At 46.8% G+C, this 19,627-nt stretch overlaps 1 protein-coding gene across 1 annotated transcript in view; it reads left to right on the forward strand.

Moving 5' to 3' along the window:
- The window catches only part of PTPRT (protein tyrosine phosphatase, receptor type, T), an 839,242-nt gene that overhangs the window by 652,530 nt on the left and 167,085 nt on the right, over positions 1 to 19,627 (forward strand). Inside the window, exon 14 of the mRNA XM_010829234.1 lies at positions 15,369 to 15,504. Coding sequence (XP_010827536.1) covers positions 15,369 to 15,504 — 136 coding nt within the window. The remainder of the gene's footprint in view (positions 1 to 15,368; positions 15,505 to 19,627) is intronic.

A 19,627-nucleotide genomic window follows, 5' to 3' on the forward strand; every position in this document is an offset into this window, starting at 1 on the left:
TTACTTTACTAGCATGTGAGATGAGTGCAATTGTGCAGTAGTTTGAGCATTCTTTGGCATTGCCTTTCTTTGGGATTAGAATGAAAACTGACCTTTTCCAGTCCTGTGGCCACTGCTGAGTTTTCCAAATTTGTTGGCATATTGAGTGTAGCACTTGAACAGTATCATCTTTTAGGATTTGAAATAGCTCAACTGGAATTCCATCACCTCCACTAGCTTTATTCGTGATGATGCTTCCTAAGGCCCACTTGACTTCACATTCCAGGATGTCTGGCTCTAGGTGAGACACACCATTGTGTGGTGTGATCATCATGATCACACCATCGTGGTTATCTGGGTCATGAAGATTGTTTTTGTATAGTTCCAGGATATCTGGGTCATGAAAATTGCTTTTGTATAGTTCTTCTGTGTATTCTTGCCACCTCTTCTTAATATTGACAAATGGATAAGAAAGCTGTTGTACATATACAATGGAATAAAAAGAATGCATTTGAATCAGTTCTAATGAGGTGTATGAAACTGGATCCTATTATACAGAGTGAAGTAAGTCAGAAAGAAAAACACCAATATAGTATATTAACACATATATATGGAATTTGGAAAGATGGTAACGATGACCCTATATGCAAGACAGCAAAAGAGACACAGATGTAAAGAACAGACTTTTGGACTCTGTGGGAGAAGGCGAGGGTGGGATGATTTGAGAGAATAGCATTGAATCATGTATATTATCATATGTGAAATAGATCACCAGTCCAGGTTCGATGCATGAGACAGGGTGCTCAGGGCTGGTGCACTGACCCTGAGGGATGGGATGAGGAGGGAGGTGGGAGGGGGTTCAGGAAGGAGAACACATGTACAGCCATGGCTGATTCATGTCGATGTATGGCATAAACCACTACAATATTGTAAAGTAATTAGTCTCCAATTGAATAAATTTTAAAAAATATCTTCTGCTGCTGTTAGGTCCGTACCATTTCTGTCCTTTATTGTGCCCATTGTCTGAGGCTGCACCTAAAAAAGACGGTTGACAGGCCCCACCAGTGGGCACTGAGTTGAAGGTACAGAACCCTCGGTCCCGAGTAAGGATTCTTGTAGGAGAGGGCGCACATTCTCATTACGAGCACTTGTCTTAGAGTTGTTTGCTTTCTGTTACCCTCTGCCCAGCACATGTACAGTGCCTGTTCACCTGGCCCCAAGTGTGAGTAGACTCATACGTGAGCAAGTAGCTAACATCGATAGAGGAGCGTGTGCCAGACCCACCCTCGGCCTCCACCCCTTGATGGTTCAAACCCCCATCTACCATTTTATTAGGTTTATTGTGAGTCACTGAGCCCTGGTTTTCAGTCTAGCATTTGAACTCCATACAGCCTCATCTGCCAAGCTTCCTAGAGACTGATTCTCCGGAGTCTTTGAATAGGGCTTCCCCAGATCTGCCAGCCCCACTGAGCTCAGTACCCAGCCTGGGCACACATGATGCTGACCCAGGAGAGGTCGGGCTGGGGGCAGGGAGCACGGAGATCACAAAAAGACCTGTCCCCAGACTCTGTGTCCGCGTGAGCAAGAACAGACCCTGGCAGCATCCGGGGCCTCATCTCCTTCTCTCTCTCACCTCCTGCTAATGGCAGAGCTGCTGTTCTGTCCATCCTTGGGGAGGGGATAGATCAGCCTTAGTACAGAACACAGCAATTCAGTGTTTCTGCTTTCAAAAGCCAAGGGGCAGAGGCTGGAAGAAAGAAAACATGTTCATGGTGGATTTGGCTGGAATCTCAGCAATCGATGCGGCTCCTGCTGCTGGTTTTATTACCCTCACTCAGCTGCGTTGCCTAATCTGAATTCCGTGCTGCGTGTTCTCTCTGATCCTGCTCATGGTTCCACTAATCCCTGCTATAGATTTCTCGCTTCCTCCCACGAGCCTTCTCTCCTTTCCAGGCACTCCGATACGTGCTGGAAGCTGCATGTTCCAGAGACATGATCTGGGCAGAACTGCCTGGCTGGGCAGATCTTTGCCTTCCCTTCCTCTTGCTGCCCCTTTGGGATGGGGTGCTGTGGTCACCCCATAGGGGATCAATTTGGTTGAAATCAGTTGGAAAGAACTGGATTATGTTTCTGAGTAAGAGCCTTAGAGACACCTGGGCCCCTGGTACATCTTGCTGTGCTGTTCAGACAAAGCCAGGACTGAAACCTCCCTGGTGGTCCAGTGGCTAAGACTCCACACTCCCAATGCAGGGGGCTTGGGTTTGATTCCCGGTCAGGGAACTAGATGCCACATGCTGCATCTGAGAGTTCATATGCTGCAGGTAAAGATCCCGCATACCCCAGTGAAGACCAAAGATCCCAAGTGCTAAAGATCCCGCATACCCCAGTGAAGACCAAAGATCCCAAGTGCTAAAGATCCCGCATACCCCAGTGAAGACCAAAGATCCCAAGTGCTGTAACTAGTGCAACCAAATAGATGAATAAATATTAAAAAATAAAAAGCCAGGACATCCTGTCCTTCTATAAGCCTCCTGTTCCACTCAGCCCATGACCAAACAGGAGTCTCCCATCCCTCTTCCTACACGCTCTCCTTGTAACCCTGAGCCCATTCGTGTTTGATTTTACTTCCTGAAATGTTAAGCCTGCCCTCTCCTTCCCAGGCTGCTTGTAACGTGACTCAGCTTGATACAGAGTATGGGTTGTATCGTGCCCCTCACAAAGGATGTGTTGAAGCAAGGCTCACCCCAGTTCCTGTGAAGGTGGTCTTATTTAGAAAGAAGGTCTCTGCAGGTATAATTAGTTAAGATGAAGTCGTGACGGTGGACCCAGATCTATAATATGACACTGTAATATGACTGGTGTCCTTACAAGAAGAGGAAAACATCAGGTGAAGACAGAGACACAAGAAGAACCTCTGTGATGACAGAGGCAGATATTGATACGATACATCTCCAGCCTAAGGTGTGCCAGTGGTTGCCCGCAGATGCCAGCAGCCAAAAGAGATGAAGAAGGATTCTACCCAGGGTCTCAGAGGGAGCATGGCCCTGTTGACACCTGGACTTCAGACTTCTAGCCTCTAAATTTCTGTTATTTAAGTCACCCGGGTTGCAGTACTTTATTACAGCCCTGGAAATGAACAGACTTGGAAGTGCAGTGATCCTGAGCATGGGGCAGCAGGCAGGGGTCCACCTCGCAGAGCTGTGCCTTTGCAGCGAAAGACCTCAAGGAGACTGAAGCTGAGAACTGCCATCCTGGAGAATCCTTTTGGTGCACCCTCCCCCCTGCTGTGGGGTCTCCATGTTGGCTGGATTCTGCACTTGGCTCACAGCAGGCCTCTTCTCTGGGGCTCTGACCCTCCCCTCTGTAATCGGCCTCCTGCATTTGAACAGTCTTAGCATCTGCTGCCAGGCACATCCTGGCCTTGGCCTGGGCCACACCAACCAGGCCGTTCACGTTGTCCTGACCTCATTTGACCCATAGGCCATCCCTGATAGGTTTTTGTGCTCGCCTCCGGACTGACTGCTCCTGCGTAGGCCTCCTGTGTTCCACAGCTGCCCAGGACTGCTCTGAACTCTGCAAGAAGAGTTAACCATCCGTTCAGTGCGGCCAATTGTTCTCTTGCACTGGCTGTCGGAGGATGTCTAAAGGGACTATCACTTTGCCGCAGGGCACCCGAAAGAGTGTGTGTTCTCTTTTACATCTGCTCTTCAGACTAAATCCTTAATCCCCAGCGCAGGCCCTGGGTGCTCCTCTCTCCCGCAGCTAAGCAGCTTTGAGCCCCCAGGGCTCCAGGCTCAGCACACAAGTTCTGCAAGCAGGGAGCCAGCACTGTTAGCCCTGAGCTGGCTCAATTTCTTCATCCTCATCGATGGAGCAGGCTTCGTCTGGCACACAGGGAGCCAGGGTGGGGAGGAGACCACTGGGTGGTCTTAGGGACGTCCACAGTGTGTCCCACACCAGCGATGGCATAGGGAAATCTGACTCATAGTCTAGCTTGGCCTAAGCAGAGCCATACATGCCCTTCTCTGTACAGACTTCTGTGTTAGCATCCATCACACTGAGCTTTGATTTTCAGCTTGCACGTGTGTCTTTGCCATTACGCGGTGAGTTCTCAAACAGCAGGGTGGTCTCCTAATCGCCTCGCATGCCCAGCACCTTGTTTTACCCACTATTATCTTGATAATCCCAGCAACCACTCACGCCACACCAGTCGACGTCTAGGACTGGCCGCCTAGACAGCCAAGGGTTGAATGGGTGCTAATGAGGCCAAGGGAAGGGGTCTAGTCCATTTGGAAGTCACTTAGCTTTTTCTAGTTCCCTGACCATGGGCAAAATTTTCCTTCTGGCCAAATCCACACATAGCTCTAAGCATACGTTGCCCCCTCACAGTAGGTGCAGGCTGACCAACAGACGCTCCTAAACCCCAGCCACAGACTGGCTCCTGATCTGTCCTTCAGATTTAACCCCAACTTCAGCCACATTCAGTCTTTAACCCTACCTGTGACCTGACACCTAAGCCAGTTCAAAAAGTGCACCTACCTCTGGCTTCTTAGAAGTATCACCCCCAAATTCAGCCAGGACTTAGGATCCTTGTCTGACCACAGGCTAAGGTCCAGCTCTAGGACTCCCCTGGGCACAAGAGGGAACAGTTGAGACCTTGAGACAGTAGAAAGGCTTTCTCAGCCCACTGATGGTGAAGCCCTTTAAAGGGCATGCCTTCCAAGTGATGTGTCAATAATGACCGTAGCTGGCATCAACCAGGCACAACTGCTCTTAAGTAAGTCTATCATGCTAAATTCTAAATGCATGAAACATTCTTAGCATAACGGAGTTTACTTGCACCCAGAAGAGATTCACTGCAAAGATCTTCTATAGCATCACTTTCCTACTGTCTGTAACTGAATTAGAATCTGACCTCCACAGAGCATTTGCTATGTAAAACAAGGTCCACCTGGAAACACAGATCCAGGAGATGCATGGAACCAAGCAGAATCAGCGCTTGAGGAACCATTTATTTGAGTGTCCAGAATGCTTTCAAACAATCAATTAAAGCTATTGCTATCTCACAGAGTGCTCACCTCCACTTAAGGCTGAAAAAAAAAGGTCAACCTCTGTCAGCAATATTTAGCAGTTTCAGTTGTATAGGTTGTGAAGTCAATTCCAACCTCTTAAGCCTGCCCAGGTAATATTGAGGGGGTCTGGGATACTAGAAACCTGTATCTACTTTACACGTAACTCAGTCCTCATTAAATGGTCTTCCCCAGCAAGGGCAGAGCTGTCTTTGAAGAACCTGAGTGTCTGTAGTGTTTTCTAGCTACTTGACATTGACTTTGAGTTAAATCTTGGCTAAAAGCAATTACTGTCATATGATGAATTGAGGCAATTTATTTATTACTTGAGAAACATCCTAGGTGATGTCACTTGGAAGAATGATGGAATAATCCTTCCCAAGTAGTCCATTATCAGCCAGATCTAATGAGGGGGGCCACTGTTCTGAGGTGTGGGGGAGAGCAGTCAGCAGTTTTTAAAAATTAGTCATCATGAGATCAAAGAAAAGAGAATTGGAAATAAAGCAGAAAACAGTTGCCTAAACTTGAGCTTGCTTGTCTCCCTGTGGGATTATATGGCATGCTTGGATTGCTAAATATCAAGAAAGGTATTATAGAGAAAGCCCAGAGATTAATAATAAAACTAAACTCAATGTATGAAGTGCTTGGAGATGGTGGTTGATGTACAAGGAAAGTGAAAAGGATGGGAAAACTTAAGTTAAAAAGGTCAAGTTTAAATATCATTTGAGCAAAGTCTGTATAATTTGGCCCATATAACAAGATTCGCATGACATGTTCATCCATCCCTTCGATATTAGAATGTGATATATTGCTGGAAGGGCATGAGGGGAGATAATCTTCAAGAAAAGCAGGTATGAAATAGAACTTCAGGACACAGCGGGTGGCCAACTCAGCAGAGATGGCCATAAATACAGCAACTTCATAGTCTGGCTGGTCACAATAAGATTCTTGATCCCCGGAAGAAACAGTCTGATTCTTTCTTCCAGGTGTTTGAGAAAAGACAACCAGATTTCTCTGCTGAACAATCCTTTTCCCTGTTTATTGAGGAAATGGCAGAATAGAAAAGTGGTTTAAAGAGAATAAACTCTGTACCAGACTGCCAGGGTTCAAATCCCATCCCTGGCACTTGCTTCTGTTACTTAGCCTCTCTGAGCCTCAGTTTCCCTGTCTCTGAAATGGGTATACCAAGGGCTTAACACAGCAGCCTGGCTCATAGTGGACGTTCCAAATACGTGTCAGCGCTTTATTATAAATAACACAGCTGCTTTACATGTGATCAGGTGTCCAGACTCCACTGTTAACCACCTTCTGGATACAATCCAAACACCTGGCTATCCTGAAAGCCAGTCACTATTTCTGCACCTTGGCCAGGACTGTGCTGCAGTGAAGACGCAGTACTGGACATTTTTCCTGAATCACAAGTCCAGACACCTCTCAAAAGCAGCAATGAGGTGAACCTAAGCTTCCCCTGGTCACAGGAAGTGAGAAGCCCATGCTGGCCCTGGAGCCATCTGGCCTCACATCCATCCTTTGCTTCCCCCTCCTGTGCAGGTGCCCCCCATAGGCTGTGTTTCCTGGGCCCATGTCAACAAGCGTCTGCACGTGGCCAGGAGGAGACAAGGGTTGTAGAGCGAGAGGAAGGAGAAGCCTTCTCCCTCTTGGCCTCAGGCCCCTTCTTTGGCAGTGGCCGTGTCCCTTCTGTGGCTCCAGCCTCCCATAGGTCCACTGGAGTCCCAACTTCTGTTGGGTGGCCCTGACCTCTGGGCTCTGAAGAGCCTTTGTCTCTCTAGTGTGGGCTAGGTAATGGCCCCTGAGGTTGCTACCTTCTGGGTTGCCTCACCATCCTCTCTTGATCTCTGGGTACCCAGTTCTCTGGTAAATTCACTCTGGTTTGAATGTTTGAAACAGTTTCCTTTTTCCTGGTTGGATGCTGACTGATGTGGAGCCCATGCTCGTTTCTAGTGATTAGTCCCTCCTTTAGTAAACGGTGAGGGGAAAAAATAATCTGATTTAATCATCCAGTCTATATTTTTTTCCTGTATCAACATCACACTTGTGTGAAATATCTGGAATCTACATTTTTCCATTAAAAAAAGTCAACAACAGCATTTGTTTCTCCCCAGGCTTTTCGCACCCCTCCTGTTTGCTATAATTTCCATCCTTAAAGACTGCCAAAGTAGTTCATGATCACAATTACAAATGTTCTCAATGCCTTGGGATGCAATTTGTAAAGTCTAGAGGCTTGAAGCTAATGAAGTATCCAGATGCTTTCCTAGCAACTTCTTTCCTATCGTGGACTTCAATTCCATCTTAAAAGTAGTCTACCATTCTGAGAATTCACTTCCAGGAAAAGTCAGAAGGGGGATGATGCATACCTCACTCTAGAAGAGCCAGAAACCTGCCCAGCTTCCCCAGCTTTCCCCTGCTGCCTCCTCTTGGCAAAAACCCCCATAATCAGAGATACCTGCCATGCTTGAAACCTTCGCTGGCATAGAGGTAGCATCTCAGAGTCAGAATTTCAAAGGTTTGCTCTACTGGGTGCCAGATGCATGTAACGCCAGAGAAAAGACAGAAAAACAAAAGAAGTCATTAAATAGATGGGCATAAGTAAGATGCCAGCTCAGTAAGATGTGGGGATAAATGCCCTTGGATAGTGAAGAGGCGACTGTGTGTTTGAAAGACTGGAGCTTTTAGGAATTCTGTCTCCGAGAGCCAGCTTCCTTTCTTTGCCTTCAGCAATGATCACCAGCATGGGTTATGCATCCACTGGGGTGTGCTTGGTTTTATCAGTTGCAATTAGATGTTCTTTATCTGAAACTTCTATTTTTTGCTCCATATCTTTACAGGGGAAATTCTTTGAAGTAAAGCTATAGAATTAGGGCTATAGCAAGTGAGAGTACTTGGAGAGAAACTTATTAATCCCTTGTTGCCAAATTACTTATTGCTGCCATTAAGTGATCTGGATGGAAACTGGTCTTGCCTAGAGGAGAAAAGATAAGGGCATTCCTCCAGGGACTCTGCCTGCCTTCATCCTAAGGATGAACCTGGGCAGTGTGTTACAAGGAGGCAGGACCCCAACCGCCACTGTGCACCCACATTTTACAGACACAAGAAACCATGCTGCCTCCTGGAACCAGTCCTAAGATCATGCCATCGTGATGCCACATGAGTGGGCATATTCTCAGAGTTTGTCAAGTGTTTTTACTTCCATTATTACATTTGATCCCTAGGAGATCCCTGGGAACTTTGTCGTTCAGTCGCTCAGTCATGTCTGACTCTTTGTGACCCCATGGACTGCAGCACGCCAGGCTTCCCTGTCCCTCACCATCTCCCGGAGTTTACTCAAACTCATGTACATTGAGTTGGTGATGCCATCCAACCATCTCATCCTCTGTTGTCCCCTTCTTATCCTGCCTTCAATCTTTCCCAGCATCAAGGTTTTTTCTAATGAGTTGGCTCTTCGCATCAGGTGGCCAAAATATTAGAACTTCAGCATCAATCCTTCCAATAAATATTCAGGACTGATTTCCTTTAGGATTGACTGGTTTGATCTCCAAGGGACTCTCAAGAGTCTTTTCCAACACCGCAGTTCAAAAGCATCAATTCTTTGGCTCTCAGCCTTCTTTATGGTCCGACTCTCACATTCATACATGACTACTGGAAAAACCATAGCTTTGACTGTCCGGACCTTTGTTGGCAAAGTGATGTCTCTGCTTTTTAATATTCTATCTTGGTTTGTCATAGCTTTTCTTCCAAGGAGCAAGTGTCTTTTAATTTCATGGCTGCAGTCACCATCTGCAGTGATTGTGGAGCCCAAAAAAATAAGTTGATCACGGTTTCCATTGTTTCCCTATCTATTTGCCATGAAGTGATGGGACCAGATGCCGTTGTCTTCATTTTTTGAATGTTGAGTTTTAAGCCAGTTTTTTCACTCTCCTGTTTCACAGTTTCATCAAGAGGGTGTCAAATCATGCTGTGGTTAACACTTTGCTCAAGGTCACATAACTAGTTGGTGATAGAATCCAGGTGCAAGTTTGTATATTTCTGATTCAAAACCCCTTGCTTTTGACCGAGCTCATCAAACCATAGCATTTCATCCTCAGAAGGGGTGTAAGAGGTCACGTGGTCCCTTGTGCTTGCTGGGGAGCACACTGAGTGCCCAGACAGAGCCTTTCATTGTTGGTGACACATTCTCCTGCCACTGTGGCTAACTTGGGGTTTGCGGGGTGGAGCCCAACTGAAGTTTCATGGCTCTAAGGATAACAGGGAGACTTTCACTCACTTAGAACATGAGTGTCACTGTAATCAAGGAACACTGGGTTGAGGTGGAAGGTGGGCTCTATAAGTAGAGAAGAAAGACCAGCATCCTATGAAAGTGAGCTATTAAGGGCCTGGCTAAGCATTTAAGAGTATGGCTCAGCTGGCAAAACCTGGGTTCGATCCCTGGGTTGAGAAGATCCCCTAGAAAAGAGAAAGGCTACCCACTCCAGTATTCTGACCTGGAGAATTCCATGGACTATATAGTCCATGGGGTCACAAAGAGTCGGACACGACTGAGCGACTTTTACTTAAGCATTTAAGAAGCCCAGGAGGTGAGAACAGGTGAAGACAGTAGACAGGGAAAAGGGAGGAGGGCTGACTCTGAAATGGGACTTGAATCACGACTGCTTCATGCTCCTCACTACGCAGTAGCACTGCCTTCAAAAGAGTGGGGCTTTAGCCTCCGCTGGAGAGTGCCGCCATATTAAAATCTTTTCTTACGTTGGCCCCAGCCTACTCTTGTCACTTCTCCTGGTTTGCATTAGTCCTGCTCTTTAAAGGGATCAAATCTGTTCCATCGTTCACTGTGGCCTTTCAACTTTTTTTTTTTTAATTTTATTTTATTTTTAAACTTTACATAATTGTATTTGGCCTTTCACCTTTTTGAAGACAAGAATTAAGTCTCATCTGAATCTTTCCTTCTCTAGGCTGAAAAATCCCCAATTCTGACTGCCATTCCTCCTCAGTCAGTGATCTTTGGATTTTTATGTGCACAAGAATCACCTAGAAACCTTGTCAAATGCAGGAGCAGACTCAGCAGATCCAGTGTGGGGACCCAGACTCTGCATGTGTAGTAAGTTATGATGCAGATGCTTCTGGTCACTGAACCACATTTTGAGTGACAAGCCGCTTGTCCTGGCTTTACCATGCCACATTGGAATCTTTTCTCAGGTTGGCCCCAATCTACTCTTCAGGGTCAGGGTCCACAAATGAACAAGCGTCACCAGAGTGGTCTGACCAGGGCAGAGTAGAACAGAGAGGCATTGTCCTTGTTGGGTCTCAGGAGTCCCTGAGGAATATAAACTGGGATGATTGTTTGGTACCCTAGGAGGAGGCTAGAGGTTCGGGCGAAAAGAACATGGCACCTGGGCCTATATATGGAGCAGATATCGAGGGAGAGGGGCAGGCTTCAAGAGACTGTGAGCCCGCCTTGGGTGCCATGTTTCCATATGCAGGGGTCAGTAGGTATCACATTGAATTGAAAGCCAGATGTGAATTCTGAGCAGGAGCTCAGAGGGGACTGGATTCTAAGCTGCTGTAGCTCAAGTGGAAAGAGTCAAGGGCAATGGGCAGTGGCAGCTGCCCTTAGAGGACTGTCTGGCCTTTGGGAGTGCTCAGAGTAGGAAGGGCACAGCTGGTGGGGGTGTGAGGTTGGACAACCTTGTGTTGGAAACAAATCTCTTCTCAGTGCCAGCAGAGTTCACAAGATTCTCTTTGATGAGTTCATCACACAGGGGACTCACGTAGAGCCTTGAAGCTACTCCCGTTGGATACACCTACCACCTGGTACCTACTTGCCAGTTCTGATTTACTTGAACTATTCTCAGGTTGGTTCCTAGTAGGGGGCGGAGATGACAAGGATGCATCCAAACCCCTCCCCTCTCCAGTCTCAGACTCCGGTCTCCACTTAGTAGACAGATGTCACCCAAGGCCAGAGACAGAGCTTCATAGGGATGAGGGACTGATACTATGTTTGACTCTCATGGAAAGAGTGGGCTTAGGGCAAGAGTAATGCAGTTACCATCTTACTGATGGGCTTCCAGTTCCCCCTTGGATTTCTGATCAGTGAGTCAGACAGGGACCCAGAGCCGGTATTTCCTGAACAGTAACTGCATCAAGGAGAGTTCATTGGAATGACAGAGGGTGAGGCTTGCACAAAGAATCCCAGCTGTGACACTGAAAGCCAAGTATATGGCTTTGGAAAAGCCACTTCACCCATTTGTAGAGTTTCCTAATCTAAATAAAAGGGAAAATAAAACTAGCCTCTTCTGTGTCAGATCTTGTGAAGATTAAATGACTTAATATATAAAAAGTGCTTATTAGCACATTTTTTGGTCACCCAGTGACAGACTGGTGAAAATGGACTTCCCTGGTGGCTCAGATGGTAAAGGATCTGCCTGCAATGCAGGAGACCCAAGTTTGATCCCTGGGTTGGGGAGATCCCCTGGAGAAGAGAAAGCCTACCCACATCCAGAATCCTTGACTGGAGAATTCCATGGACAGAGGACCCTGGCCGGCTACAGTCCATGGTGTTGCAAAGAGTCAGACAAGACTGAGTGACAAGCACTTTCACTCTGTTTCAGTGGATTGATGTTTAGGCTGAGTTTTTAAAAACAGTCATAACTGAGCTTCCATTTGATGAGGCGCTCAGTACCTGCCTAAAAGAGCTGGTTGCATTGCTAGGAGATCCCATCTTTAGTCAACCCTGATGTGTTTCCCGCGAGTGCAATTGCAGGTTCTCATGCGTACTTACAATGTGAGCCCTGTGGACACGCTCCTGAGTCTGCCATGGGGGCAGGACTAGCCCATTCTGACTCTGTCCCCGTCTTCTTCCTTGGCAGGAGCCACAGGTAAATGCTATCTAGCCTTTGGTCCCAAAGCTAGTTCCTCCACACCTGTGTTGCCTTCAAACACTGTCAACAGGCTTTCCTTGTGGACAGAGGGACACATCTCTGGTGGCTCAAGCCAGTGCCCTGAAAAGGATGCTTAAGAGAAAGTAGAATTTTCCATGTCCTGGGGCAATTCCTGTATAGTTCTAGTTGAACTAGCCAAGCATGGCTATTCCTGATAACCTCACTGTGCAGAGTCTGAGATTTCAGTTCTGATGTCGGTGAGCTGAACTCATGGAATTTGTCTAAAGCGCTGGGCTATGGCCTTTCAGATGGCCTCTCTGAATGTCCTGCTTGGTCGTCTGTGACCCTCAGCTGTGTTCCATTGTTGATTCATGGTCACCACTGAAGGTGCTTCTGTTTAGGAACATCTTGGAGTTTACTTGGGAAAGGTTTTCTAATACTCATCCAAGATCTTCACTTTCCTTTGAGTAGAGAGCTAGATTCTATCCTGGGAGAAGCATTTGACATAGTCAATTGCTCCTGCCTTCTTGAAACTCCCTCTTCCCCTGGTTCTAGGACACTATACTCTCCTGTTTTTTTTTGTTTGTTTGTTTGTTTGTTTTTTGTTTACTTGTCTGTCCACTCCTTCTCTGCCTCCTATATGCAGGCTTGTCTTCCTCTACCCACTCACTAAATATTACAGACCCTCAAGTCTCTATCTGGACCATCTTCTCCATCCAGTCTTCATTCTTTCCCCGGCTGACTTCATCAGCCCCCGTGCTTCAGATATCATCTATGTGCATATGACTCACACATTCTTACCTCCAGCTTAGACCTCCTTTAAGAGCTTCAGACCTGCGTTTTAACTTCCTCCTCTTGTAGAGTATCTTCCAAGCTTAAATTACCATAAACGTATATTTCCCTTCTAATTTCCTTTTTTTATTGGCGTACAGTTACTTTACAACATCATGTTAGTTTTTGCTGTGCAACAAAGTGAACCAGATGTATGTATGCACATATCCCCTCCCCCTTGAATCACCTTCTTACTGCACCCACCTCCCCAACCCCTTCCTAAAAGGTTGGCCAACTCTGCCAGGAGTTCTTTGGTGGAGTTGATAGGCAGAGCCTGCTCAGACTGTCCTGCAATGTGATGAGTTGGGTTTTTGTCTTTAGCTGGTGAGGGGAACTGAATAAAATCCCTTACTTGTAAGTCCTGCCAGGAGAAGGAGCTCTGACCCCATTGATGTCTTATTTGGGCACACAGAACATGGGTGCTCAGTAGCCAGTTAGTGAATGACTGAATGAATAAATGAGGCAAACAGCTGTGGTCCACTCGCCTTTATGCCATTCACCCGTCATCTGTAAAGCAGCAGTGATGAGGAGGAAGGCCTGTGTAGACAGTGACTTTAGAGAGATGACTAGAACTCTCTCTGCTCTTAGTCTTGGAGACAAAGTCAACCCAGCTTTCCTAAGTTACAAGAGAGTCTGGGGAAAGTGCTGTAGTAAAGGGACTGCATGAGTACAGGAGGAGGGGATGTGCTGATGGGCTGTTGTGAAATATCTGTGAGTTTGGAGAATCAGAATCATAGCTTGTGGGCATTAGTATCCCTTCAACTCAGCCGAGTTCTGTGAACACAAGGCTGAAAAAAAGGAGAAACTCAATTTGGTTTCATGAGAACAAATGGATGTGGGTAGAGCTATCATCCCCTCAGCTAAACATTAAACCACCACAGACATTAAGGGAACACCTATTACAAGCCAGACCCTGCACTGACATGAGGAAACAAAGATAAAGAAGGCATCATCTTGCCCCCGAGGAGCTTGCAGACCACTGAAGGAGACAGATGGGTAAACAAATAACTAATAATGTCAGCACACTGAGCTGCACCAAGTGTTACAGAGAGTTAGCAGAATTTGGAGGGGAACTCTCCTGGGGCAACCAGGGAAGACAATGTCACTGATAAAGGATGAGCTGGTGCTGATGTTGGTAGAAAAGTAGGGATGGGTCAGGGCAAGGATGCTTTGGACTTCAGCTGCCTCACATAGAGTTGGCATCCTTGGGAGGAATTCGCGGTGGTGTTAATCCTGGACCACACTCCAGAAGGTTCACACAGGTGCTGGAATGAGAAGTTGCCTCTGTCCCCAGGTCATTGCATGAAGAGGCCAGGCTTAGGCATTCTCTGGCTCCTGACTGTTGCTATCGCTTAGCAAGTGGTTGTCTGGGAGGAGTAGGATTGGGGGATTGCTGCTGCTGCTGCTAAGTCGCTTCAGTCGTGTCCGACTCTGTGCGACCCCATAGACGGCAGCCCACCAGGCTCCCCCGTCCCTGGGATTCTCCAGGCAAGAACACTGGAGTGGGTTGCCATTTCCTTCTCCAATGTATGCAAGTGAAAAGTGAAAGTGAAGTCGTTCAGTCGTATCCGACTCTTAGCGACCCCATGGACTGCAGCCTACCAGGCTCCTCTGTCCATGGGATTTTCAGGCAAGAGTACTGGAGTGGGGTGCCATTGCCTTCTCCGAGGATTGGGGAACTAGGGGACTTGAAAGTTGAACTCAAGGCTTCTGACTTCTGAAACCTAGACTTAGAGTCAAAAAACCAATGGAATTCTGGCTCTGAGCTTTATCAGCCACGTGACTTTTAGCTAGCTCCTTTGTTTTCTCATCTATAAAATGGGACAATCCATAGATACTTCTGGGAACATTTGCAAGGATTGTCCAAGCTGGGTCCATGAAACGGCTCAGCACAGGGCTGAGGATGTAGTAAGTGCCCAGTTCCCAGTTTTCCTTCACATGGAATTGAGTCAGTGAGTGAGTACTGGCAGAGCTGATAATATCAACATTAAATTTCAAAAATGGACTTAGCAAATTTAAGTGTTTTCTGAATCCAAAGCAGTTCTCTTTAATGCACTAAATTTCTACCTCAACCATTTGTTTAATATAAGGCGCAAAATGAAAGCATTATGTTTTTTGTCTTTAAAAACCTAGCGATTTCAGTTGTGCTACCCTTACAAAGGCTGCTGTTTTCACCATTTACCTGGAAGAATTAAGCAGGGTTTGGAATAATTCCATGAGCCTAAGGATCAAACTGTAGCCCCATGGTTTGATCCTAGGGACAGAATGGTCTGAGGGATAAAAATCATCTGCTTGACCTCACGAGAGGAGGAGAAGGGTGCCTCCAGCACAGTAGTTGTGTAAGTTCGGGCAGCTCACTCAGTTTCTCTGCACCTCAGTTTCTTCATATGCAAAAAAAAAGGGCTATGATAATAACCTCAACCTCACGAGGAATTAATGCTCAAAAGTGTTTAATTGGTCAGTGTGTGTAGTGACCTCAGCACAGTGCCTGGCACATAGTTAGCACTCAGTAAATGGAAGCTGTTGTCACTGTGATTGTGTCTAGTCATGTATGTGAGCCTTTTCAATATCTTTCCTCTTCACCTTTGCCTCCAAGGTGCGTCCACTCAGAACTCCAACACTGTGGAGCCGGAGAAGCAAGTGGACAACACCGTGAAGATGGCTGGCGTGATCGCTGGCCTCCTCATGTTCACCATCATCCTCCTGGGCGTGATGCTCACCATCAAGAGGAGGTGAGTGTGGGTTGCTGCCCTGCAGATTCTGCCAACCCCAAGTGGCCCCAGCACCACCATATGGCCAAGTCCTTTCTCTGCTGACCACTTCCGAGCAGGGACCTTCTGGTACAACTGTTGAGGTCCTGAAATTTGGGGCCAGTTGTGGCTCATCGTGTTGGTGTCCAAAGGGTGTGTGCTGCCTGCGTGGAGAGCAGCCGCAGGATGGTCAGTGTCTTGCGGGGCAGCTGTCCCTTGGTGTATGATGCTCCTCAGAGATAGCTTCTCTGTTGTGATTGGTCACATCATCAGGATTACGGGGGAGCCGCAAGGACACAGCTGAGCCTACAAAGACAGATGCGGGAAAGCAGTGCTTCATTCCTTCCACCTTCATCCATTCCCTTTTTGTCTTTGGTCAAGGAACAGTGTCCCTCTGCATCAAAGGGTAGAGCCTCCGATGGTGTGACAGCCCTCAGGGAAGTCTCCTTCCTACTCCATGACCTATAAAACCTTCCCTGCTGGATTGTTGGTGCTTGTCACCTCTCAGCAGGATATCCTCCTGGCGCCTCTGGTCAAGGCACAGTTATCTTGTATTGCACGCGTTGCTCATGAAAGCCAGGATCCAGGTTCCTTCCTGATCCCCCAAATTCATTACGCCGACATCTTGTGTTTATCAGGCATTCACAGGGCTTGAGGACCAGCCAGGGAGTTGCAGAGAGGAAAGGGAAGGTGGGTGAGTATCAGCTCTCACTGTCCCTGGGGTGCAGGGCTGGTTCTTCTAAATAGGGGGTCCTCCCACCTTCACACATTAGCCACTGTGTCCCCATGCCTGCTGCCCATCTCAGTTTCAATGCCAGGATTCCAATCTTGGTCTCCACCCTCCCACTCCCCAATCTGCCAAAGCAAACAAAACACTTTATCTACATTATAATGACATGTGCTGCAACCTGCCCTGCCCCCAGTTTAAAGAGTTATATTTATATTCTTCAACAAACTATTTAACTCCTCAGCCTGAAGCTCTGGGTTTGGTTACTCAGAGTTCAAGACAAGCCCAGTAATGAGGACTAGGGACTTGCTGCCATCCCTGGGACAAAACCAGCTCATGAAACTTGTTCCCCCCAGAACAAAGGGACAGAATGCCCCAAAGACAAATTCCAGCTTCTACTCTAAGGAGTACCATAAACAGAAATGCACAAAGTAAAAAAATAAAGACTGTGTCCTTATTTCCAGCCATTGATTTCCACTCTGCTACTAATCAGCCTTCTTTTAGCCATTCTGGCCCCAAAATATCTCTGTATGTCACATGGTTCCATTCTGAGTCAGCCAGGACCTGCTTTGATCAGGACATCTTATTGGTAGGACCTGTTCTTTCTTTTCTTCTGAATATTTATTTATTTAGCTCGCTGCCCTGTAGCTCAGAGTAAAGAATCTGCCAGCAATGCAGAAGACTGGGTTCAATCCCTGGGTTGGAAAGATCCCCTGGAGAAGGGAATGGCACCCCACTCCAATATTCTTGCCTGGAGAATCCCATGGACAGAGGAGCCTGGCAGGCTACAGTCAATGGGGTCACACAGAGTTCAGACATGATTGAGTGACTAACACTCCGACTACTATCCAGTCTTAGAAGGATATTTTAGTACAGATTGTGGGATCAAGTTCCTTGACCAGGAATCGAACCTGGGCCCCCAGCAAGACTCTGTGTGGGAGCACAGAGTCTTAGCCACTGGACCATCAGGGAAGTCCCAAGATCTGTTCTTTCTTGACATGTCTGTTCTATAGGATCATCCCTTTCCTTAGGCTCCCAGCAGAATGACAGAAGAATTAAGATTCTCATCCAGCTACTGATTTTCTGGTTGGAGAGGCAAGGGAGAAGGAAGGTCCATGCTAATGCCGGGGGTCAGGAGCCCCCAGAGTCATCATCATCTGTGAAGCCAGGCTATGTGTTATGTCTCAGTGACAAGCCAGCTGCTATTGGATGAGGTCAAGCATGAGTTTTTATTTCTCTGGGAGATAGAGAGCACGTTGCACGTATAAGATCCTCGATGCATTCTTAGAGTCTCAGATGCTTTAAAGACAGAGGTGAGTTTGAGAGAGTCTCTTTGAAAAAAGTAACTCATTTAATAGAATTGCATTCCTCTTTGATAGACCCCAGAGGTTCTTATTCTTTGCCACTGATTTGTAAGTCAGATATGCTCTTCCAATTTTGCTCTTTCTAAAGCCTGGCTTAACCCACGTCACCATCGTCTGTGAGCTTGTGAAGAAATTTCACTTCCCTCTCAACAGCTATTTCTGAAATGTGTGACTTTCCGGGAGGGAGAGAGGGGCTTTCTGGTTTCAGGATGAGAGCAGGAATAAAGTGAGCCCTTTGTGTGGTTTTATCCTTCTCTGAGTATCTTCATCAGCTGTCAGTTCTATCAAAACCATCCATCAGTCCCAATCAACAGGCATCACCTGATCACCATTTCTTCCCAAGAAGCAAATCTCAGATGTTGTGGCAGTGAGCCAGGGGGTGGGTGGGAGTGCTGATCAGCATTTGCATATACAGCATCTTTTGGAGAAAATAAGACATTTTTCTGGCCTAGTTGATGGTCATATTTTACAAATGGGTATAGGGAATGGAAAATGGAGGAGTGAAGAGGGGAAAGAGGGAGAAAAAGAGAGACATAAGCCTGCTATGTTTAACTCTTTCCACTAACCCCTTGCCCCAAAGGACAGCGAAGAGCTTGAGGGGCTCCTTTCCCTCTTCTGACCCAAACCCCATATGTAAATACGGGGAAAACGTTATTGGTCGATTGAGTCTGTCCCTAACTTACTTACGGCTCCCCAGAATGCTGTCCACGTGTGTTGTGTGCTCAGTTGCCCAGTCATGTCCGACTCTTGGCAGCCCAGCAGGCTCCTCTGTCCATGGGATTCTCTAGGAAAGAGTACTGGAGTGGGTTGTCATTTCTTCCTCCAGAGGATCTTCCCAACCTAGGGATCCAACCCATGTCTTCTGTGTCTCCTGCATTGGCAGGCAGATTCTTTACCACTGTACCACCTGGGAATGCTGTCCACAGCCACCTAAAGGGAATAGATAATTAAAGGAAAAGAAACCCCAAAATAATAGGGAAACCATCACAAATCAGAGTCCTAGGGTCAGCATCTCTTTAGTGTCCCTTCATGACCTTGAGTTAGTTTCTGCTTCCAGGAGCTCTCAGAAGTTGAATGCCAGCCACACTTCCTGCACTGGCCTGAACTGGGGCTTCACTGTAACCTCCATGGACATGGGCATGGTGGCTCCCTCCATCCCAGTGGGTTCAGCTGACTCAAAGTCTTCGCCATAGCTGCAGCCAAGTGTTTCCAGCCCACTTAAGATGCTCCTAGTTTCCCCCTACAGGCCCTGCGGCTTACCTGTCACTGTCCACAGAGAGTCTTTCTCTTGTATTAGGTGTTGTGTATGTTGTACTGAACTAGAAAGCTGGCCTAGAAAGGGCTAAAGATGCAGATGACCAAGGAAAGGGCTTAGTGAAGTCAATTTACATTTGGAAGACTGGGGAAAGAGAAGGAAAGAGAGAGAGAGATCAACATACCCTGAGGAATGTTTTCTTGTTGTTTGTTTGTTTTTTTTTTTTCATGGCTGGAGGGCATATGGAACGATGCAAGGTTGCAGAAGGGGATGCGAGACGTTGATGAACCATTTAAACAGAATTCCCTTCAAGTTTGAAAAAGATGCAAATTCAACTTTGGACTTCTTTTAATAGTACCTTTGGCTGTTTGGACTGGGCTTCTTTGAATGCAGGATGATACAGAATCAGGGCTGCATATGTTTGGAGGGTTGCGTGAGCATTTTAAGATGGAACTTGAAGCCCCTTCTGACAGAGTTAACCCGTGTGGTTCTAGCCAAGCTCATTACAAAACATCCATTCTTAGGCTGTCACTGTATAATGTCTCCATCTTTTTCTCCTGGCTTGTCTGTCACATCTAGACCTCAGAAACAGTCTAGAATGGATTTGTGCATGCCATCATGTAGTAAAACACACTCCCTCTTCATGAGTGCCCTGTTGAGTCCTGAAATGAAGAAAAACTGTCCTCTCTGCAGTCCTGGTCATCTTCTTCCCTGACCTCCTTCCTTAGAATTACTGGACATCCTCTCCCAAAGGAAAGG

This window comes from Bison bison, unplaced genomic scaffold (assembly GCF_000754665.1).
Source record: "Bison bison bison isolate TAMUID 2011002044 unplaced genomic scaffold, Bison_UMD1.0 scf7180017864500, whole genome shotgun sequence".
NCBI classification, from domain to species: domain Eukaryota; kingdom Metazoa; phylum Chordata; class Mammalia; order Artiodactyla; family Bovidae; genus Bison; species Bison bison.